The sequence below is a fragment of the Ambystoma mexicanum genome, chromosome 3p (genome assembly GCF_040938575.1).
Source record: "Ambystoma mexicanum isolate Mex_15411 chromosome 3p, UKY_AmexF1_1, whole genome shotgun sequence".
Taxonomy (NCBI): Eukaryota; Metazoa; Chordata; class Amphibia; order Caudata; family Ambystomatidae; genus Ambystoma; species Ambystoma mexicanum.
In genome coordinates, this window is record NC_090925.1 from 888,259,722 (window position 1) to 888,284,372 (window position 24,651).

At 48.0% G+C, this 24,651-nt stretch overlaps 1 protein-coding gene across 1 annotated transcript in view; it reads right to left on the reverse strand.

Moving 5' to 3' along the window:
• The window catches only part of SAMHD1 (SAM and HD domain containing deoxynucleoside triphosphate triphosphohydrolase 1), a 697,568-nt gene that overhangs the window by 411,706 nt on the left and 261,211 nt on the right, over positions 1 to 24,651 (reverse strand). Inside the window, exon 7 of the mRNA XM_069652117.1 lies at positions 9,774 to 9,941. Within this exon, the coding sequence (XP_069508218.1) occupies positions 9,774 to 9,941 (168 nt within the window). The remainder of the gene's footprint in view (positions 1 to 9,773; positions 9,942 to 24,651) is intronic.

A 24,651-nucleotide genomic window follows, 5' to 3' on the forward strand; every position in this document is an offset into this window, starting at 1 on the left:
TACCTGCTTTCAGAAACATTTGTGACATCTCTTGTGTCATAATAACCTTTCTCTTTGACAAACTCTTAAACCTGATTCTAAATGCAACAGTGATATATTAATGTAGACTGGTTCGACTCCTTTTTACAGGATAGAACACAGCGGGTAACTCTGGGAGCATTTCTCTCAGAATTAATACAACTGAGGTGTGGAGTCCCCCAGGGGTCAGCACTCCTCTCCGCTGATTTTTAATCTATACATCCGACCACTATTTGATATCTTGAGGAGACACTGCTTACGATTTCACTCATATGCGGACGATACACAGATTTATGTGGAGACAGACAATCTGTTGGGGGCATTTGAGATGATAGACCGCTGTATGCAAGATGTAAAAAAGTGGATGTCCTGCAACCAATTACAACTTAATGCAGGGAAAACAGAAATGATTCTGTTCAGATCAGAGAAGAAATAGAGAGGAAGACAAATTATAACCCGCAAATACTGGGAGTGAGCATCCCATTCTCAAGGAAAGTGAACAATCTCGGCTGTATTTGGCAAGAAAATCTGGCCAATGAAGCCCAGACAGGGGCAAAAGTAAAATCAGTATATTACTCCCTGCGACTGCTCAGAAATGTGCTTCCTTTTTTTTTTTTAACATCTCAGGATCTCCCAGTAGTGGTGGGAGCTCTGGTTAACTCCCACCTTGATTACTGCAACAGCCTCTTGACAGGGATACCAAGGAAACAAATGCTAAGATTGCAGAGGGCCCAGAATGCGGCCGTTAGGCTAATAGCTCATCTAGGCAAAAGAGATCATGTGTCCACAGCTAGGAAAATGTTGCACTGGCTGATGGTGGAAGACGGCATTAAATTTAAGGCGGCATGCCTGGTGTACAAGTGCTATCACAAACTTGCACCCCGATACTTGAACACCAGAATTCGACACGATTATCCAACCAGAGTTCTCCGCTCAGAAGATAAACTACTGGTATGCGTCCCGTGGACAAAATATCTCTCTAAAGGGGATTGAAGGTTCTCTGCATTTGGGCCCAAACTCTGAAACCAGCTGCCCCTTAGCATTCGCTCATGCACTACTCTGGAAAGATTCAGAAAGGAATTGAAAACCTTCCTGTTTAAATGACCCTCTCTCCTCTAGGGTCGCCGTTACTTCAGACTCGCCACAGCGATATACCCAATCCTTTAGTTAACATCTGCGCCCAAATGCAGTTATCTGCCTGGGGCGCATAAGAAATTAATCAAAATCAAAAGTCCCCAGCACCATAACTATTGAAGTCACCTGAAGGTGGAGGTAGTGTCTGTGGCCCATCCCAAAAGGGTACTTACTGATTTAGAAAAATTAAGAGTTTCATTTTTAGGTGTATTCGAGTGTTACTGTTACATTGCTCCCTTCTGAAGAAGGCTTATTTTAACTGACTGATAAATAAATAATACATTGTTTATTCAAGAAACCTTGCGTGTAAGAGTTTATTTGAATACTTGTCACTGTGAATCTGTGTTACTCCCCTACAGCTCACATTGACCCCTCTTGAGAGAATCCTGGCTGCTCAACACGCTACCAACCTGTGTAGTACAAGCTTATACCAAAGGTTGGGTTCATATTGCCAGGAGATCAGGGTTGTTGTAGTGCACCCAAAGGGTACTGCATACAATCTTGCCTAACATGCTCCTCACATGCCTCCCAGCTTGTGGTCCAACAGTCATTTCATTTTCAACAAAGAATTCTAAAACATTGTGCAAGACATTTTACTTACCTACAATAAGTGATTCAGCTCACCTAGACTTTTGCTCAATTAACTTTGTTTGTCCTGGCCCCCTGAATGACTCTTCTAACCTCTGACTTTGTGCTTTAACTAACCCTCAACAAAAGTCACATTCTATAACTTGTGTAGCTGGGAAAGGGTTAATTTACTTTGCATTGGGGGATTCCAAAGTACTTACCTGCTTAAAATGTGTTAACCATTGTTTTATTCCCTCATCTTTTCCTTTTGACACTAACCTCAGTATTGCTCTAAATGTGCCAGTGATATATCAATGTCCACAGTGTCCTAGTTATTTAAGTCACCTCAGGGTGTAGGAAGAGTCTGTGTGCCATCCCAAATCGGTATCTACTGATTTAAAGAAACTGAGTGTGTATTTTGATGTGTTATATATTCTTTTTTTCCAAACTTTATTTTTGGTCTTTCAAACAAACACTCATTACTTAACAATAGCAATGAACGAAAACAAAAAAAGAAAAGGAAAAAGCTGCGTTACACGGTCCCGTCTTCCCACCCTGCTCGCTCCCCACACCCCCGCCTCCAATAGAGTTCTGCGCTCCTTTTTGTTCGATTGCTTATTATACAATGGCTGAGCGTCTCTGCCTAGGTCTGCAAGTTGGTCATGGGGCGGCGTTCAGATAGGGCCCCCATATATCGGGTGGTCGAGCGTGTAGAGGCAGAGTCCTGATAAAGTTAACTTAGATGTCTTGGCAGTATGCCACATCTTGTAGCCATTTCATCTTGGTGGGGGGTGGTCTTCTTCCCCAGGTCATAGCGACCTGCCGTCTGGCCAGTACCAGCAACAGGCCAGCCAGTTTCCTTGTCGCGGGTTGCAGGTCTTTGGTGCATCCTAGCATAATCGCCATGGGGCAGCTTCTGAGTTGTTCCCCCATTATCGCTGACGTTGTGTTTAGCACCTCCTCCCCCGAATCGCTCGACCGTCGGGCCCTCCCAGGCCAGGTGGAGAAAGTCTGCGGGTGTACTCCCGCATCTCCCACAAGCTGAAGACATGGACGTGTTATGGTGATGGAGCTTAGCCGGTGTGTGGTAAGTCTGGTGGAGGAAGTTAAAATGGATAAGATTATATCTTGAATTTAGAGCTACTTTTTGCGTTTGCCACTGTATGTAGGACCAATCCTCCTCGCTTATAGTGTCTGCCAGTGGCTTCTCCCACCTTAGCCTGGAGGTCGTTGGTGTGTGGTGGCCAGTAGATCCTTGTAAATACTTGATACCAGTCTGCCCTCACCTTGTGCCTGGATTATTCCGTACAGCAACTGCCATGTAGGTGGTAGGGTGGGAAACTCTGTATTTTGGTGCCATCTACGAACTAGTCGTTTATCGTGACAATTTGTAGTTTAACTGTCAGTTGTAGGTAGATTTTCTCGATTGTGAGTGGCATTCCTGATATAAATCTTGCTGGTAGAAGGGGGAGAGTATCTGAAAGCCATACCGTTACTATGTGCAATTCTTCTCCAGATTTCGTATATGTTTAGCACTATGTTCAGTGTCTTCTGCAGCACCTTAAGGTCTCCTAGGATGAGGGCACGTAGGAGGTTGGGCGTGGCGAGTGCCCTCTCAAGCTGGACATGTGGTGGGATGAATTGGGTCGAGTACCAGTGGCTCAGGAATTGCGCTTGAGCCGCCCAATAGTAGCGCTCCAGATTGGGCAGCGCAAGGCCACCCTTTGCAATGGGTTGAATGAGGGTGGTGTAGGTGACCCTTGCCGGTTTGCATGTCCAGATTAACTTGAGGGTGAGGCTGCGCAGTTGTTGGAAAAAGCTCTGTCAGCAGCAGCAGTATGGTCTCGAACAGATAAAGGAGGTTAGGCAGTATGACCATCTTGACTATCAAGATTCAACCCCAGAGCGTGAGGGGGAGGCGTTTCCATCTGGTTACTTTCTCGATGAGCAGCGCCAGTGTCTTTGTGTAGTTGTCGCGTAATAGGTAGTCATAGTTCCTGGACATCATGACTGACAGGTATCTGACCCCTGATGTCTCCCACTTGAATTGGAAGTCGTCTACGAATGCTGCAGTGCTGGGTGTTAGTGGGAACACAATGGATTTGCTGTGATTAATTCGTAGGCCAGAGAAGGCGCCAAATTTGAGGACTTCTCTCATTACTGGGTTTAGGTTGATTGTCGGGTCGCTGACCAGGAGCGCAACGTCGTCGGCATATAGGGAGAGAATCAGTTTGTGTGGTCCGATAGGGAGGCCCTTGTCTATGAGTTTAGACGTGAGATTGGCTGCTAGAGGTTCCATTGCGAGGGCCGACAGAGGGCAGCCCTGCCTGTTTCCTCCTTTCAGTTCAATGGGTTCGGATTTTGTGGCTCCCAGCATGATGGTGGTCAGAGGGTCTTTGTAGAGGAGTGAGACCAGGCCGAGGAAATATGTTCCGAGGCCCATTTCCTGTAGTACTGCAAAGAGACTAAGGGCCATTCGGCTGAGTCGAATGCCTTCTCTGCGTCGAGGACTGCGATTGCCTGTGTTGTGGGGTCCAGTGTTTCAATGATGCTGAAGAGTCGGTGGATGCCGAATGTTCTGCTGCATCCCGGGATGAAGCCTGCTTGATCCGCCAGGACCAGACCAGGCATTAGGGGGAGCAGCCGGTTAGTCTGGATTTCAGCAAGGATCTTGTTGTCCATGTTGATCAACGAGATCGGCCTGTATGAGTCACATTCTTCTGGGGTCTTCCTGGGTTTGTGGAGTAGAATGAAGTTGGCTTCACGTAGTGGGAGGAAGGCATCCTTTCAACATGGCTTCTTCATTTACCAATCGGAGAAGTGGAGCAAGGGAAGGGCACAGCGTTTTATAGAAGTCTCCAGTCAGGCCGCCAGGGCCTGGTGCTTTAGATCCTGGCAGTTTTTATAATCGTTAGATTTAATCTGTCGTGATCTGCTTGTTGAGAGATTCATCTCTCCATTCACCCATTAGAGTTCTGTGTCGTCGAGATACTATTTGTGTCTGTGTTGTTCGAGGCCATGGAACTGTACAGGTCTTGGTAGAAAGTTCGGAAGGTTGCCACCATCTCTCTTTCTGTACGGACCAGATTCCTGCTTGGATCGCGGACACACTCGACCACTGGTGGTCGTCTGTCCGTGGCTAGCATCCTGGCAAGGAGTGCACCTGGTTTCTGGCCCTCACCGTATTGCCGTATTTGGTGGCCACGTGCCAGGTAGTGGCACTCGCAGTCTGCGTTGTCTCTGAATTCATTAAGTTCTTTTTATGAGGGCTAATATGCTGGGATCTCCCAGGGTCACGTATGTTTGTTCCAGTTCCTTCAGGCGGGTCTCACTCCTCTGAAGGAGTTTCCTGATGTTCTTCAATATGCCATGCTCCTTGGCCATATATATGCCCCTGGTGAAGCACTTCAGGGTCTCCCACAGAATTCCGTGCAAGGGAGCCAACTCTCGGTTGGAGGCAAGGAAGGATCTCATCTCTTCTCCGAGTTCTTGGGCGAACACTGGGTTCTGAAGTACCGCAGCCTTGAATCTTGATGTGGGGTGTTTTGCACAGCCATCAGCTGGGGCACAATCCAGGGTGACAGGGAAATGATCGGAGATGGTCCGAGGCAGTATCTGACACTCGTCCCATTGCAGACCCCCTGACCTGGACACCAGCAGGTAGTCCAGGCGCCAGTCGGTCCCGTGCACCCAGGAGTGGAAGGTGAATTCTCAGGATGCTTGGTGAGTCTGCACATGTCCACGAGGTCGTAGATCTCGCATATCTCACGGACCTGGAAGCTTGCCGGGCTTGTGTTTGTATGCGATTTGTCCCACGTGGGGTCAAGTGTAGTGTTCAGGTAGCCACCCCAGATGACCATGGCGTTGTTAACCTCGGCGAGGTGTTGCATCACCTAGTCGAAGGAGTTGGTGTTGACAGTGTTTGGGCCATACGAGTTTATCATGACCACCTCTGTGCCCTCTAGCACTCCTCGTACCATGAGCATTCTGCCTTCGGTGTCTCGTGCTACAGCTATCAGCCTGAATTTCGTGTGTCTATTTATTAAGATGGCCACTTCCCTGGCATAAGAGGAGGAGTAGTAGTATCTGTGGCAGCCTCCTAAGGGGGGGGGGGGGGCATTGATTTTCTGAGGACGGGAGTAGGTGAGTCTCTTGTATGAGGGCAACATCCACTTTATGCCGCTTGAGGTAGTGGGATATTTTCCATGTCTTGGCTGGACTGTTACCTCCCCTGATGTCCCATGTGATTAACTTGAATGTTCAATAGTGATGGCTCGTTGGAGTTAAGTGTGGTAGGGCCGGCTTGGAGTCTGCGGGGTGGAGCCGTGTGAGCTTGTTCTGTGAATCGAGGTTCTCTAGGGGGGTGGACGGCATTGACCGGGACCGAGGTGAACGCAGCCTTTAAAATTAAAAACCCTTCCCTCCCCTGCGGGCAACCCTCAATTCGCCCGGTTTATGTACCCACCCTGTAAACTAATAACTGTGCTGCGCTTGGGGCGCTAGAGTCCGGCAAAGCTTGCCAGCTCCTACGAACGGTTATGGGTGAGCGCGAATGTGGGTAATGTTGAATTGTTGTTCGGTTTACTTTTGGTAGGAGTGGTTTGTCGGTTCCCTTTGCTTGTAGGCTGTGGACTCAGGCCCTGGCGTGAGAAGCGCCGTTATGCGATGTGGATTCCTCACTTCGTTTTTGGACCTTAAATCGGGTCTCACCCGCCCCCGCCAGCCCGGTTTGGTCTCGGATTGTTGGGGCCTGGCAGGCATCCCATGTCGTCCAGATAACAGCTGACCACCTCGGGGGAGTTAAAGGATTGAGTGTTGCATGCGCAACTTGGCGGGGAAGAGCATGGAGTATTGTATTCGGTTGTCCCTGAGGCGTCTCTTCACTCCAGTAAAGGAGTTACGTGTTGCTTGTATGGCTTGGGAGAAATCGGGGTATATCTGTATTTTTTCGCCGTTGGAGGATAGCTCCTTTTTTTCCCTTGCAAGTTGCAGGCTCATGTCCCGGTCTTTGAAGTTAAGTAGCTGTGCGATGATAGCGCATTGGGTGGGCGCGCAAGGGACAGGACGTGTCGCAGGTATGCGGTGTGCTCTTTCTATGATGAAAAGTTGGGACACGGCCGTTTCCCCGAAGAGCTCCTTGCATATGGTCTCTACAAACTCTTCAATTTTTCGTGGGGCTTGCCGTTCTCGTATTCCCAACAGCCTTATCTTACTGCAGCGATTCCTGTCTTCTAAGTCTTTGCTACCACGGTTTTCATTTGGGTTTCCAGAGCGGCCACCCTGGTGGTGAGAGTGGAGGTTCCGTCTTCCAGGTCAGACACTCTTTGTTCAGCGGTGTCCAGCCTGTCCTCGTGCTTGTCCAGTCTGTGTTGGAGTTGGTCAACTGTGGAGGATAGGGCATCAAGCTTAGAGTCTAGGTTGCCAATCCCAGTTTTAAGATCCAATAGGATGGCACGTATGTCTAGTTCAGGGTTCTGGGGTGCACTGTCCATTGGATCCATCCTCAGTTCCGGGGCATTAGGTGATGGTGGCGACCCAGGGGTTCTGGCAACAGAGTTGGACTTGAAATTGAGCTCTCTTTGCATTTTATCTGCTCTCCCCATATGTGGGGTTGGCGCTCCGGGCCTGGAGGGGGCCCGGTGCAGGAGAGTTATGTGCTGATACAGTAGGGGGTTGGAGCAGGTCCACTGGGGTTTTGAGAACTGGGGTTCGCTGGTGGGAACAGATGGCAGGCAAAGCACAATGGGATTGGAGGTGGGCAGCCATGTGGCGGTTCCGCCTATGTGGTTATTGTTCCGGTTCTGTGTAGGCGCATGTGCCTACGACACGGGGTAGGCTTGAAGGATTTGTCAGGCAGATGGACCTGAGGTCGTGTCGTCGTTAAGGGGTATTGTGCGTGAACGGCATTGAATCAGGTTGGTCAGTTATTGAATGGTCTGTGGGTCTTCAGACTGGCGGGTGAGGTGGTGCCCCAGATCTTTGTACTGTGCGGCACGTGGAGAGGCCTCCCACCGCACTGCGTTGGGGTGTGGGTGTTTAGGTGCTTGATTGTGGCTCTGCAGGCCAGGGGTGCTCTGCTGGAGCGGCGTCTGCCGTGTTCTGCTGCAGTTGAGTCAGCAGTATGCTCAGGGCTCCACCGGACTGCCTCCAGCGTCAGGTTTATTCCCACTCCGGCGGCCCTCGCCAGACTGTTAGGATTTATGGCTGGCTGCTGCGTGAGTGAAGCCCTGGGGCGGCCGGGCGCCCTCCGCCGCTGCTGGCGCGGGAAGCCGGGGGTCTGGCTGGAGTGAGCAGGTGTTGGTCTTCTCAGGGACTTGGAGCAGCCCACCGGTCGTGCTTTGGACTGCTGGTCATGCTGGCACCTGGGATGATGGTTCAGGCCCACCCTGGGCTGGCCGTGCCTTGGCCTCCACTGCCGACAGCTGAGCGAATGGGTTTGCACAGGTGGGGCGTCCTCCTGGCTCCATTGTTATTGAGTGTGCCGGGTGCTTGAGGTGGTTTTCGGCAGCACTCTCCTGTGCTGGGGACGGTGGTGCAATGCTGCAGGTGGCCGCGGTTCCGTGTGTGATTGCCTGCGGCTGCCGCCACTCCCCCGCCGTTCAGTGCTGTTCTTTGTTCTGGCCGTGTCGGGCCGTGCCCCAGCTGGCTCCCACGGTGTGCAGCCACCTCAGCTGGTGTTTTCTTTTATGCGCGGGTCACTTCGGGCTCGTGTTGGGGGCCGCAGCCGCCGGTCTCGCCGTTGCCTCCACCATGGGGGTGTGGGTGTTGGAGATGGTGGCAGGGCCGCTGACGGTGGCAGAAATGGTCTCCTTCCACCACTCCTCTGCTCATGCGGCTCTGGCGGGGGTGCCTCACCCCGCGCCACGCGGTCCTTGGTGCGGCAGTGTGGGGCCGCTCGTGCTGGGGACCGGAGCTGGGCGTCTGCTTGCTGGACAGGCAGGGTTTGCCGTTCTCAGTCGCTCTCTCAGGAGATCTAGCAGCTAGACGGCGCGGCCCGTGTCTTCTTCGCCAGCGGGCCTCTTCGCTGCTTGGTACACTCATTGTGGGGGGTGCAGCTTCACAGTTCTTTCCTCTGCGGGTTCCCAACACATATTACAACGTACGTGGGAAACTGGTGTCGGTATAGCTGTAACAGTCGCTATATTTTACAGGATTTTGGGAGCCTGGCACGGAGCTCACAACGGAGCAGCCATCTTGGTGGGGCTCTCTAGCGCCCTCCAAGTGTTACATATTATTGCTCCCTTCTAAAGAAGGCTTATTGAACTGACTTAAATGAATAAATAATTATTTAATCAAGAAACATTGAGTGTAAGTGTTAATTGAATACCCGTCACTGTGAATCTCTGTTATAACCCTACATCTCACATTGACCCCTCTTGAGATAAGCCTGGCTGCTCAGTCACTCTACCAACTTGTGTAGTACATGCTTATATCAAAAGGTTGGGTCAACTATTGCCAAGACGACCAGGCTGGCACAGTCTCCCACAGGGTACTGCATACAATCTTCCCTAACAGGAGCGCATGCTCCCAGGGCCGCACCCCTGCGCGCATATACATTTAAAGGGACAGTAATTTTTCTGGTGAAATAAGATTCTGTTCCTGTCCCTAGCGAGGGACGCCCATGCAGGATAGAGCAAAGGGGATGGGATGTAGGAGTAACATTGTTTTGTGTCCAACTTTGCATGGCTTCGCACTACCAAGTATCAAACATAAAACTGCCAGATCAGGAAAAAACATACAAATATGAGGAACGGGAATACATTTGATAGAAATATACAAACATTACTTGAAGGAGGTGTCGGGAATGTAAACACAGCGTAATAAGTCCAGTACAATATGACCAATATGTATTCTGCAGTTAGGCAGCAGGGATAAGAGTAAGACTTAGTTTCATTTCCACAAAGGCTAGGTTAAGAGTGGCACTTGCCATATGGAGAAAAAGGCATACATTCCTATTAATTAAAACAAACATAGGACAAGATACATTGGATTTCTCCATTTCTACAAATATTGAAATGCATTTTAAATGTTTGATTTTTGAAAAGCGGACTTACAGAGGAATTGTTTTTAGAGGAATCTTCATCAGATGCAGCAGGCCCTGCTATTTGCTCCTTAATAAAAACCAAGTCTTCTGGTAAGGATAGGCCATAACCTTTCATGACTTCTTGAAGACCATTGCATGCAATAAGGTGATCAAACATCTCAACAGAAGCCACTTCATGCTGAAATGTATAAATAATGCAATCAATCAATTGCTTTTATTCAGCAAAATACCATAAAAGACAAGAACATCAATGTGATACAAAATGTACATTCAGTAAAATACAAAAACCACACCAATGTACTCACTCAAATCTAAACACTTAAAATTAGATAAAAATTAGTGTCCAGGGGAAAGAATGCTTGCAGCCACTGAATACACAATTGCCATGTCACTAAAAAACAAACAGAAGGGGAGGATACACTCAGCACCTTTAATTCATATTTTGCCATAGTTACTGGGAAAAAACTCCAACATACATAACTTAGAGAGGATAGGATAAAACAATGACAAGGGAGTGTGTTAGGGAGATGTCCGTTGTATGCTTAATCCCCTCTCCTAGTGAGACCACCCAGAACTTTTTGCTGGACTTCTGGACCATTTTCCTGTTGTCCTGAATGAGGGGAGCCTTTCTCCCCCCCCTCATTCTTTCCGATTTGCTCTAACCATGGGAACTATGTTTTACCTTATTTTATGGAGTCTTGCTTTCCTCCATAACTCTTACAAGGCGTCAGTGTTTCACTTTTGCAGCACACAGAACCCCATTTGCAGTGTTGCTGAGGGCCCTTTGGGTTCTCCTTTTATATGCTTTCATTTTCCTTAAAAACGACTGTTCTTAAGGAAAGGGATACTTTGTATCCTTCCTAAACGTTAATTGTTTACAGATCTAGTATCCCCTTCTCTAGGCTTCTGGTTACAGTGACAACTCTATAGTTATGGCTGATGGCAGTGGACGTGTTCTACCGGCTTTTGTGCAATTTTCTACCATAGGCTGTATTCACAGCTGCGGTTATGCACAGGAGAGTCACCTATGTTGTTACATGGTGGCTCCTTTCTTATTATGCCATTTCTTGTGTGGTTGTTCTTCTAACATCCTGGAAGAGGGAGGTCTGAATGGGAGTTTTGTCTCTGGCGGGAACGCTTTGTGTAGCCCGCCAAGGCTTCAATGTGTCTGAGAGGGCAGGAAGCAGGTGAGGAGCCCGAAACTCCCATGCCCTTAGATGTGCCTGAATGGAACCAGGTCCCACCAGGGGAATGGCTGTCCTGATTGGACAGCCACCCACCCCTTTCTGTCAACTGGATTCTCTGCGTGGGTGCGCCGCCACCACTGCTAGTACTTTTGTTAACACTCTTGGAGCGGAGGCTATGCTGAAGGGGAGTACCTTGAATTGGTAATGGCTATTTGGAAGCACAGATACTCTGTGTGCTGGGAACATTGAAACATGAAAGTATGCATCTTTCATATCCAATGTTGCCATGAAATCCCCCTGTTTTAAGCGAGGGATTACCTCCTGCAGTGTTGTCATGCAAAACGTCTGTTTTTTGACATATTTGTTTGCTGGGGGCATGTCTATTACAGGGTGCATAGTCAAGTATTTCTTTTGCACAAGGAAGCACGTTGAATAGATACCCTTGTTTACCTGGTTTGTTGGGACTATTTCTATGGTGTCTTTTTCCAGCAGGCTCTTTACTTCTTCCAGTAGTATGAGTCTTTTTGTCATCATTTTCCTGTGTGGTGGTTGAGTGGTTTCCGCAGAGGTTCTATGCAGTACCTCCCTGCAGCAGTGGACAACACCCACTTGTCTTATGTGATCCCCTACCATGCGTGGGTGAATTGAGATATGAAACCTACGACCGGAGTAGCATGGGAGGAGACCTGAAACGGGGTGACATTGTTTAGAGGTAGTGGAGTCTCTAGTGACAGAGGCCCTGCCTCTACTTCTGGATCTTTTGTATCCTCCTTGAAAACCTACAGTTGACTGTCCCTGTGAGTTACCCATGATGGTGACCTCCCTGATTATAACTTGAGGAGCGTTGTCGACATAGTCCACAAAAATATCTTGTTGTTAGGTAAGAATTGATGCAGTCACACTGTGTGAGTTTACACAACACTGATCTGCTTGGTATTAGGTAACCCACCTTTTGGAATAGGTCTGTACTACACAAACCGTTAGTGTGACTGAGCAGCCAGGCCTATCTCAAAAGGGGTAAATGTGAGCTGTACAAATGAATTCTGTAAATACAAGTAGCCAAGTGACACTTGGAAATTAAGATTTCAGTTATAGTTATTTATTTACCATCAATTTTTAAATAAACGTTCTTTAAAAAGGCAATTCATGTAACACTGTAAATATACTTTAAAATTACTTTTCAGAATCAAAACAAGTTAGTGGATAATCTTTGGATATGCTTCTTACACAATTCCTAAACACTGAGGTGACTTCAAACACAAGGATAGTAATGGCATTTATTTATCACACTAGTTATACTTTGCCGATTTTGAAGTTACAGAAAGGAAAGGTTAGGGAAGGAAAAAGGTTAGACAGTTTCTCATTATATGTAAGAACAACTAAATCTTACAATGAAATCTAGATAAGCCTTTCCCAGCAGTAACAGTCTACAACAAGTTACCACCTATGAGGGACAAACAGTATCAAAGTCAATGGACTAGAAGAGTCTTCAGGGAGCAAGGACAGCCAAAGTCAATTGGAACTCCGTCTGAGGCACTTCTTAAATCTAAGTCTTGCACAAAGTTAGAGAGTTTGTAGAAAAATCACTTGTGGGATCACAAGCTGTTAAGCCTGTGAGAAGAGAATTGCAATCAACTCTGAAAGGTAAGCCACTGCAATTCCCAAATGAGAAAAGCACAGCTTAAAGCAATAAGGTAAGTACCCCAAGCCTAAACAGTACCTCTGGTTTGAAGAAGAGTTGTCCAGCTGGATTCTATCTTGCTACAGCAGTGCAGACCCTTGTTCCCAAGCCTCTGTCGTGGGGACAAGAGGGAGGACATCTGGAGTGGTCCTGCGGCGGTACTTGGGAGGTCATCGGCAACTACGGGCTCTTTATGGTTCAGCGGCACTTCACGGTTTCGGCGCTTAGCAAACAGCACCTCTGCGGTTTTCGGATACCAGTTGGGATTCATTCACTCCTTGGGTCCTGCACTCTGGTGAGTGGGCTCGGGATCTGGTCGTCCTACTCCTCGAAGGTCCTTGGGAGACTCCTGGAGCTTCAAGCCGGATTTGTTACAGCATCAGACGTTACTAGAGTACGGATACTCGACCCCTTGCATTGGGCTTTCGAAGCAACAGAGAGGCATAGCAAGTCGGGGGTGATGGTTCAGTGCAGTTAGTCTCTGGGTTAGTTGGTTCCACTAACCCAAAGGGAGAAGTCGTTCCGTCCGGAACTTCTCTGTCGAGGTGAAAAAGTAGATCAGCACAGCAGCAGGGCTTCACTGTGCAATTCAAAGGTCCAGGAGGATGCAGCAAGCTTCGTTCACGGTTTCTTAGTCGGGTGTTTCTACCAGTGGTCGACTCTGCCTGTAGTCACAAAACCCTCGCCTTTTAAGCAGGTATTTTCCATTCATGCACAGCCTAGGCTGTCCTGAAAGGACAGCCAGCCAATCAGGACGAGTTGCATTCAGGCATTCCTAGAGACAAAGGACAGGGGAGTTTGGGGACCCTCCCTCACATCCTGTCCTTCCGAAAAACACTGGAGCCAGAGGCGGCTTCTGGGCTGAAGCCTGCAAAAGGCAAGACACAAAGGGCTCAAATCTGTCTCAAAGCACAGAGTAAAACCCAAGAAAGAACTCACAACTAGAAAATGGCAAAAATAGAAGACAGGGACCAGTTTGACAAAATGTCACCCATGGGTGCAGTACTGCAGCTGAGGGTTCAGCCTGCGGTAGAAAAGCACAATGGTAGGAACATTAAACCACTGCCATCAGCCATTGAAAGTAGTGAGGGTAACAAATATGTTACATGAGAATGTAGGATAAGGGGCTTCTTGGTAACCTCCCAGCACTCCACATAAAGATGGTTTGTGCTGGACCTACGAAGAGAAAAGGTAAGTAAAGTCAACTTCACTTTACTATTCTTGGGAACTGTAGTTCACACAAGAAAAAGGTATTTAAACCTTATGAGAAATCTAAAAGGGATTTCTTTGTGACACTGCACTGAAGGTGCTGTGTGTCACCATACAAAAAGCAGATGCCTATGGAGTTTGTCAGACTCAAAATCCAAATCAGGTAATGAGAGTGAGAAAAAGGTCTCACTCACGCCAAGGATAACATTTAAAGAGTCCCAAGTCCAGCAAAAGAGCAAGGGGTCTCTAAGATTGAAGGGAATGAGCACAGAAATTAGAATTCTCCCCAACACCGGTGTTAAACACCTCTCTGGACAAAAGGTTTATTATACAGTTGTCCTAATGATTTTAAGATGTCATACTCTTCCCTTGGCACTTTGTGCATTCTCAAATGCTTTGCCAAACAAAGCATTAGGTTCGATGGGCACGTTAAGGAGTGTGGTCTGCATCTCCAGCTTGAAGCCAGACTACCTTAACCAGGCATGGCACTTGATCAAGGTGCCCTCAACTATAATATGGCCTGCGTTGTCTGCAGCATCCAAATTATTCTTTAAAATGAAATTAGCAATTTGTTTTCCTTCTGTATAAGTTAAAAGTTTTTGTGAACTGAGATTTAAGTGGCTCTGGGATGGCTTCAATCTGCTCTTCTAGCGAGTCCCACACATGGCAACCATAACTAAACAGAAGAGTGGCATTTGCGATTCTGGTCTGATAAGCAGCGGAGGATGCCACTTTCCTGCTGAAAGTGTAAATCTTATATTTCCTTGTCAGGAGGTGCCTCAGCTGAAGCTAGGGGTGTGCTGCTCTCTTCCTGGTTGTGGTGTCAACTAAAGAGCAAGGTTTCAGTTGACCTACCTCTGATATAAAGTGGGTCAGTGGGCGCTTGCCTGAAAACTCTCAATGCAGGGGTTAACAGCACTGGTGAGGTTGGGTGTTAGAAGGCGGAATGGATGTGCCTTTGTACTGACTGAAGGATGGGTAAATGAGCTGTGTTGCAGACATCTTGTCCCCCAAAATGTCGTCCACAAAATCCTTGTCCTGTTGGACCTCTTGAGTCTCTATTTTAAAGTGTTGGGCAGCTTTTAGGAGAAGCTAGTTATATTGGAGCTAATTATCTATGCGGGAATTCAGCCATCGGCTGCTCCTGGTTGGCTGGGGACTGAATGACGTACATAGGGTCAATATCATAGTATTGGTCCTGATCCTGGCTCTATTGATCGCTCTGAAAACCTAGATCCTGTGAGTCTGAAGCATCTGCAATATATAAGTCTTTTGAGGGATATTGAATTTGTGAGGTGGCAGGTGTTTGGGTAGAAGTGCTGGGATGGATACTGTTTAACCGTAACACTTTAGAAGGTGGTTCACCACTAAACACCCTTTCAACTTGTGCAGAACCCTGTAAGCTTCTAAACTCCTCTGGGTGGCGATCCATGACATCTACAAAGCAAGATATCCTTCTCATAACCCTGTCAAAGCTTTCAGGCATCCAATCAGTGCAGCTTGGAAAAACAGGTGGAGCAAGAGTGTCTTGAATGGGGTAGGGGCAGAGAATATTTAGAATGAGACTTCACCTTAGTCAATGCGTGGCCGTGAATGGTCCCTGGATTCACCCACCACGTCTATGGATGCGGGCCAGCGACGAGTGCAGCTGTCTTTTAGGGTCTTCGGTTGAAAAAGCTTGCAGATTTGTAGTGCTTTTCGACGTGATCCTGTGGAAGAGAGTGGGTGCACACCAGGTGCGTGTCCTTCCATGGATATATCCGACCGCAAGATGGGCAGAATTTAAAGGGTGTATTTTCCATATTTGATAGGAAAGGCAGCTCAACGATAATGGGGCATTTCCGGTGCCAAAATAGGCACCCTAAAACTAAGAGTATGACTCCACTGTAAAGGGCCGAGGCCCGTTGAGGCCTGTATAGTCCGCAGTCACTGTCCGTTGATGGTTCATTTCGTCGAGAGCCGTTGAAGTTGTTCTTGGAAGTGGCAGGTGTTAGGGAGTTGAATCATTTTTATACTTTAACCCCACTCCTAGGGAGACTCACCAGCCCTTTTTGCTGGACTTCTGGACCTTCTCTCCTTTAATCCTGAATGAGTGGAGCCTTTTCCCACTCATTCATTCTTCTGGGCTCTGTCTTTTGGAACTCGGTTCCTGTCTCCCGCTGGGAGTCTGGCTGACCTGATTGGACAGCCATACACCCCTTTATGTAAATTGCTGAGTGAGATTAGAGAGGAGTGTGCTGGAAATGTATATAGGGAGAGGCTCCTGGAGTGTAAAGCAAGTCAATCCACTGGAAACTGAAGTAACCGAAGAAGACAACCAGGGTCGAATACAGACACCGGCTGTCCTGACCCATGTTTTCTATGCGACAGAGGTACTCTGAAAAGGACTCCTTCCTTTTGACTGGTGGAAACTGTTAAGGAGAATTCTCAGAAATGTGCTAATTCCCTCCACCTTGGAGACACCCAGCAACTTTAATGGATTTTGAGGACGATTTTGTTTTTTAACCTGGAGAGTGTGTGATCCTTTTTCCTACTCTTACGTATGTTATTGTGATTTTGAACACCGTTTCTTTTGGTTGTGGAGTCTGACAAACTCCATAGGCATCATCTTTTACGGCACAGTGAAGTGTTTCAAATTTCCCAAAGGTTAAAATACCTTCTCTTGGATAAACTACTGTTTCCAAGAGCAGTAAAGTGAAATTCATTTTACTTACATTTATAACTTTCTAGACGCAGCACACCCTCTTACAATAGGGTGCTGGAGGGGTTACCTAGAAGCCCCTTTGTCCAATTTCTAGTTTTTATGTTACCCTTTTCGCACTGAATGGCTGGTGGCAGTGGTTTTGTTTGAACTACCATGGTGTACCTTTACTGTGGACTGCGTTTGCAGCTACAGTAAAGCACCCAAGGGTGCCATTTTTGTCAAAATGGCCCGATCTTCTTTATTCGCCATTTCTTTGTGGAAAGGTCCGTCTTGAGATTTACTCTGCGCGCCAAACCAGGTTTGGTCCCATTACTCGCTTTGACTTTGGCCGGATTCACAATTGAAGCCCGCCTCTGGCTCCACGGTGTCTGGGGTAGGCAGGAAGTGAGAGGTGCCCGAAACTCCCTGTGCTTAGTCTAATAGGAGACCCAAATGCACACTGTGGTGATTGGCCGGCTGACTGTCCGGCAAGGACAGACACCCTGCTGGGTGACTGACAGCTCGGCTGGAATGAATGGGAGATGACTGAATAAAAGGCGAGTCCTTTGGCTTGGAAGGCAGAGTCAACCACTGGACGAAGAAACCTAAGAAGAACTTTAAGAAGACGCCTGCTGCAACTCCTGGACCGTTGGTTTGCCCAGTGAAGCCCTGCTGCTGTGCTGAAACTCCAAATTCGTATCGACAGAGAACCCCCTGCAAGGACGACTTCTCCCCTTGAGTTGGTGGGACCAATCAACTCCAAAGTAAGCCACCTGGACATTCTCTCAGAGCTGGTTGCATTTCCACAGAGTTGCTGCTGGAACCCGAAACGCCAGGGAGAGGAACACCAGATTATGTACGTTGATTTTCAGTTGGCCAGGAGCTCCAGGAAGTTCCTCCAGACTCCCAGGAACCAGGACTGACCGAGCCCCTTAAACAGAGTGCAGTACCCCAGAAGCAAGGAAAGTCCATCTTGACAGCCAGAAACCGTGGTGTTGCTATTTGCGGTAGTCCCGAGGAGCTGAAACTCCGAAGTGCCACTTGTTTGAAAGATTGCCGATTTTGGGGGCGGTAACCATCCCATTGCAGAGCAGGAGTCCCCAGAAGTCCCGCCTCTTGTCCCCACGACTGAAGCTTAGGAACAGTGAGATATGCAGAGCTGCACAGGAACAGAAGTCATCTGCTGCACTTTTTCTTCAATACAAAGGTACTGTAAAGCCTGAGAGAACTTAACTCTCATTGTAGAGTTGCTTGCATATTCTAATACTCACAAGTCTAAACAGATTGTGGCCCTACATTTGATTCTTCTTTTCTTCAAAGACTTCTAAACATTGTGCAAAGACTTTTCTACTTACCTACCAGAAGTGCTTCATCCTATTTAAGACTTTTGCCCATTGACTTTGGCCTAGCCTATTATACTGAATGACTCTGCTTAGGGGATCCAAAAGTATTTGCCTCCTTAAGAAATATGTGTGGTCTCTTATTGTTCCAATAACCTTTTCCTTTCACCAACTTCTAACAGTATTCTAAATGCAAACAGTAAGATATTAATGTCCGCAGCATCCTAGCTATTGAAGTCACTTGAGTTTGTGCCTGTGGCCATCCCAAAAGGGTCTTTACTAATTTAGAAACTAAGAGTGTACAGTATTGAAGTGTATATTTGTGTTGCTTTTTATGTTGCTCCCTTCTGAACAATGCTTAATCTAACTGACTGATAAATAAATAATTGTTTATTCAAGAAACCTTGTGTATAAATGTGTATTTGAATACGTGTCACTGTGAATCTCTCTACCTCCCCTACAGCTCACATTGACCCCTCTTGAGATAAGCCTGGCTGCTCAACACTCTACCAAACTGTGCAGTCCTAGATTATACCAAAGGTTGGCTTTCCCCTTACCTGTAGCCAGAGTTGTTGTAGTGCACCCTAAGGGTACGACATACAATGTTTGCCTAACACTCCTCTGGATCTCCAACACCAGCGTGTGGAGGGTGCAAAGGATGTCCAGTGAGATCGTTGGGCGGTACCTGGGGGGTAGGTGCGCTGGGTCCAGGGGCCTCGTCGTCTCGGGGCTCTTCGCCGTCGTCACATCAAAGGTAGCCCTGTCGTCGCCCCCATCGGGGTGATTCTCTGACGTCCGCCTCGTCGTTATCGCCACGATGGTTGGTGTGGATGGAGAAGATCTTCCTTCACCCTCCCTCCCACCCCCTCTTTTCTTGGGTCCTGGGGGGGGTGGAAATCACCCTTGGGCTGAGGTCCCGCATCCTCTTCTCCAGTGTCTTCTCAACAGGCTTGCTCGAAGCATTCCTCCTTGGAGGAAGAGACACCCTGGCAGTCGTCGGGGTATCCTGGCCTGGGTCTGCCCCTATGGCCTTCGAGAGTATTGCCACCAGCACCACCTTGATGGAGGGGGGAGATTTTTCCTGGTGCATGTGGGCCTTCACGAAAAGGCCGGACCCCTTGTATTGCTTGGCCTTCCCCTTCACGCCCGGGTCAGAGGCCTTGTCCTGTTTGGCCTTCTCCTTCAGGGCGGGTCGGAACTCGTCTCCTTTGGCCTTCTCCGACACGGGTAGGCCCGACAGCGTACCCTGCTTGGCCTTCTGTTTGGCCTTCTCCGAATTCTCACTCAGCTTTCCTGTGTTAGCAGACTTCCTCTTAGACGAAGAACCAGAGTGGTAACTGGAGATCGATGTAGATGGGGATGGCCATTACGCCCCGACTATCGCGGGACCTGCACCAGTGGCGACTCAGATGGAAGCGGAATCGCAATGATTGGCCTTATGTTAGGCCCCCACGGGTGGAGCGCCCTCAAAAGGACTTAGAAGCCCGCTCAGGTTTGCTGGATCCAGGAGAGGCATGCGCCTGGGTACCACCGGGGCAGAGGCCTTGGTCTGCAGCCACGACTCCAACCGTTGGTGTCAATCCTTCATCGTGCGCTTCGTGAATCCACGACAAATCACACAATCCTCTTCCTTATGCGTCGGGTGCAGGCAGTACAGACACTGGGAATGTTTGTCATCCATGTACACATTCCGCGAACCACAGTCGGAGCAAGGTTTGAAGAGGGAAGCGCCGTCCTTTGCGTCCGACATGATCCAAGTGGTTGTAGGCCTGAAGAACTTCTGGAAGCTTCCAAGAACAACACTGGACGATTTCTGCCCTTGAGAGGTGATGAAAGATGCCGAAAAACGGGTCCCCATAATCTGAAGAATAAGCGATGGAGCACACTGGCTCGATTGACCGAAAAATAGAGATTTTCTATCAGAAAGCAAAAAACACAGAAAAGCTCGAAGAGCGAAGCATGAGGACTCCCAACACTTGAACACGCAGCAAAAATCTGAAGATGGCTGCCAGAGGAGGGGCTTAGGTAGAGGGCAGTCATTGGCTGGGGGCAGTAGGACCGAGAGCTCAGCGATTGCTTTATAGGAGAAAGACAGTTTAGAAATGAAACTGAAACAGTTTTTTCTTTTACAGAGTATTCCCAGCCTGACGACGGGGGAATATTCGTGAGCATGCAAATCCATGCCAGACCCCATGCTGGAGAATGGAGGAAACGCATACAGGAGTGGAAAATCCCAGTCCACCACGAACGCGTCTCCTAGAACAAGACTGTTTGCACTTCCGGTTGACACTGGTCGCGAACAGATCCACTTGAGGGGTTCACCAAAGGGCGAAGATCTCTTGAAGGACTTCCTGAGTTAGTTCCCCACTTGTGGGAGACTGTGCTGTACCTGCTCAGAGCATCTGCTGTCGTGTTCTGCTCTCCGGCCAGGTGAACTGCCGACAGAGAGATTCCCTCTTGTATTGCTCAGAACCAGAGCTGCATTGCCTCTCTGCACAGTAGTAGTGACCCTACACCTCCTTTCTTTTTGAGGTAGTACATGGCCACTGGGTTGTCCGTCATTATCGGGACATTCTTTCCCCGGACAGAGGGCAGGAAGGCCTTCAGCGCTAGCCTGATCGCCCTCCGCTCCAAAAGTTTGATGTGTAGTTTGGACTCTGATGGAGGCCAACGACTGCCGATTGTCAGATCGTTGGTGTGGGCTCCCCACCCCGTGAGTGAGGTGTCCGTCACTAACGTGGTCTCCGGCCATGACTGCCAAAAAGATTCTCCCTTGAGAATGCTGTCTTTGCAAGCCCACCACAGAAGGTCCTGAGCAGCTCTGCTCAGAACTTGCAATTGGTCAGACATCTTGCCTGAGAATTGGGACCGCTGTGTCTTGAGAGCCCATTGAAGGGATCTAATTCTCAAGCGGGCCTCTAATGCAGGATGCTATGAGACCGAGCAACCTCACAAAATCGAAGGCCGGAAGAAGCTTTCCCCGAGGAAGTATCCAGGACTGCTCCAATAAATTGGAATGTTTGGGAGGGTATCATATTGGACTTCTTGTAATTGAAGGAGAAGCCCAGTCTGTGGAGCGGGTGGCAGGTGATACTGAGGTATTCCAGGGCTTGCTCGGGTGAATGAGCCCTGATCAGCCAGTCGTCCCAGAAGGGGTAGACGTGAATCCCCCTCTCCTGAGACTTGCTGCCACTAGCGCCATCAACTTGGTGAAAGCTCAGGGCAGAGATCAGCCGAATGGCAGAACTCCAAACTGATCATGAGAACTGTCAGGCAAGATTGTATGCAGTACCCTTTGGGTGCACTACAATAACCTTGACGACCTGGTAATAGGAACCCAACCTTTGGTATAAGCTTGTACTACACAGGGTGGTAGCGTGTTGAGCAGCTAGGCTCTTCTCAACCGGGGTCAATGTGAGCTATGGGGTGTTACACAGAGATTCACAGTGACAAGTATTCAAATAAACTCTTACACACAAGGTTTCTTGAATAAACAATTATTAATGTATTCATCAGTTAGAATACGCCTTCTTCAGAAGGGAGCAATATAAAAGAAACACACAAATGCACTTCAAAAACTGTACACTCCTAGTTTCTTAATCAAAAAAAAAAACGTTTGGGATGGCCCACAGAAAACCTACACCCTCAGGTGACTTCAATAGCTAGGGTGCTGGGGACATTAATATCTTACTTTTTGCATTTAGAATACTCTTAGGAGTTGGTCAAAGAAAAGGTTATTAGAACACACAAGACATCACAAATATTCTTAAGCAGGCAAATATTTTTGGATCCCCTAAGCAGAGTCATTCAGTGTTACAGGCTAAGCCAACGTCAATGGGCAAAAGTCTTATATATGCTAAAGCACTTCTGGTAGATAAGTAGAAAAGTCTTTGCACAATGTTTTAGAAGTCTTTGAAGAAATTGTAGGGTCACAAGCTATTTAGGCTTGTGAGTAGTAGAAGATGCAAGCAACTCTACAACAAGTGGTACATTCTCTCAGACTTTACAGTACCTTTGTATTGAAGAAAAAAGTGCAGAAGAGGACTCCTGTTCCTGTGCAGCTCTGCAGATCTCACTGTTGCTGGGCCTCGGTCATGGGGACAAGAGGAAGGACTTTTGGGGACTCCTGCTATGCAATGGGACTGTCACCGCTCGCAACTGGCAATCTTTCCAACAAGTGGCACTTCAGCGTTTCAGCTCCTCGGGACTACCGCAAATAGCAGCAAAGCGGTTTCTGGCTGTCGAGATGGACTTTCCTTGCTTCTGGGGTCCCGCACTCTGTTGAGGGGGGCTCAGGCTCGGACAGTCCTGCTTCCTGGGAGTCCGGAGGATCTTCCTGGAGCTCTTGGCAAACTTAAAAGCAACGCACACAATCTGTTTGTTAGGCAGAGTTTGTATGCAGCACCCTTTGGGACCACTACACACAACTAGGACTACAGGTGCAAGCAAAGCCAAACTTTGGTATAAGTCTGTACTACACAGTTTTTGGTAGCGGAGCTGAGCAGCCAGGCTTATCTCAAGAGGGAATGTGAGCTGTAATGATGTTACACAGAGGTCTACAATCACAGGTGTTCAAATAAACTCTTATACTCAAGGTTTCTTTGTTAAATACTTATTAATTTATTTAACTGTCAGTTATAAAACATTCATGAGAAGGAGGCAATATAAACACAAAAATATACTTCAGTACTGTACACTAAGTTTCTGAGGCATTCAGAATACTTTGAAGGAGGAGCAAAAAGACATAGGTTATCAGAACATAGAAATGATAGTTATTTCTTAGGCAGTGCAGTTATTTTGAGTTCACCAGAAGAGTCAATTCAATTCAATAGGCTAGGCCAAAGTCAATGGGCTAAAGTCTTGGAAAGGACCAAGCAGTTCTGGTAGATAAACGGAAAAGTCTTTGCAAATGTTCTTAGGAATAGTTTGTAGAAAGAAGAATCATATGTTGGGTCACAAGCGGATTAGGCCTGCGAGTTGGGAAAGTTTCAAGCACTTTCACCGCGAGAGGCAAGTACCCTGTCTGGTTTTACAATACCTTTACAAATGAAGAAAAAGAAGCGGCTGGTGACTTCTGTTCCTGGCAGTTCCTGCAGATCTCGCTGTTCCTGGGCCTCAGTCGTGGGGACAAGAGGGAGGACATCGGGGGACGCCTGCACTGCACTGGAACTGTCAAAAAAGCTGGCAACTAGCAAATCTTCAATTCCGGTAGCTGTAGTCAAGCACACACGCTGGTGTCCCTTTCCCTGGTTATTCGGTTTCCTGCAGCACTCTGAGGAAAATACAACCAGCTCTGAGAATGGTATCCAGGTGGCTTAGTGTCGAGTTGACTGGTCTCACCAACTCAAAGGAAGAAGTCGTCCTTGCAGGGCTTCTCTGTCGAGATGAACTTAGCGATTCGGACCTGCAGCAGGGCTTCACCGGGCAAACCAACGGTCCAGGAGTTGCAGCAGCCGTCCTCTTCAAGCTCGTCTTCGGTTCGTTCGTTCCAGTGGTCGACTCTGCCTTCCAAGCCAAGAGACTCGCCTTTTCCACAGAGTTGCTGCTGGAAACCGAAACGCCAGGGAGAGGAACACTGTTAGGGAGAATTCTCAAAAATGTGCTAATTCCCTTCACCTTAGAGACCCCCAGCAACTTTGCTGGATTTTGAGGACTTGGCTTTTTTACCTGGAGAGAGTGTGACCCTTTTTCCCACCCTCTCGTGTGTTTTCTTGTGTTTTCTTTGGTTATGGAGTCCATAGGCATCATCTTTTCAGTTGTGTCACACAGCACCCTCAGTGCAGTGGCACAGGGAAACCTTTTCAGGCTTTCTCAAGGTTTAAATACCTTCTCTTGGATAAACTACTGTTTCCCAGACTAAGTAAAGTGAAATAGACTGTACTAGTCTTTTTAAATTCCTAGACCCAGCACAGACACGATCTTCCTATAGAGTGATGGAACCCCCTGTGTCTAGAAACTCATGTAGCAGTCAAATGCTTCCCTTTCCTTTCGAAATGGATGGTGCCAGTGGTTTTACAACAAACTACCATGATTTTTCCCCGACCGCTAACACCAGTAGCTAAAAATCGCAGGAGCCATGTTTTTCAAGATAGCGCCTTAAGCCCCTTTGTTTAAACAGGTCCCAGTCTTCTTTTTTCGCCATTTCCTTTTGGAACGGTCCTTCTAGTGTTTGTCTCTGCGCGCCAAACCAGGTTTGGTCCCTCTGTTTCTATGCCTTTGGCGGGCTTCAGGACTGAAGTCCGCCTCTGGCGTCTGAGTGTTTGGAGTGGACAGAAAGTGAGGGAGGTGCCCGAAATTCCCTGTGCTTAGTCTCCTAGGAGACACAAATGCGCTCTGGCGTGATTGGCTGCCTGACTGTCGAGCAAGGACCACCACCCTGCAGGGTGAGTGGTAGCTAAGCTCGAATGAATGGGAAAAAACTGTTTAAAAGGCAAGTCGCTTGGACTGGAAAGCAGAGACTACCACTGGAACAAAAGAAACGAATACGAGCTGAAGAGGACGGCTGCTGCAACTCGTGGACCATTGATTTGCCCGGTGAAGCCCTGCTGCAGGTCCGAATTGCCCAGTTTATCTCGACAGAGAAGCCCCTTCAAGGACGACTTCTTCCTTTGAGTTGGTGGGACCAATCAACTCATAAGCCACCTGGATACCATTCTCTGGGCTGGTTAGGATTAACCAGGGGGAAGGACACCTAGGCCTATTGAACTGAATCAAGTCCTCTAGTGAATTAAACCTATTTGCACTGCCTACGAAAGTATTTGTGATCTATTCTGCTAACTTGTGCCTTT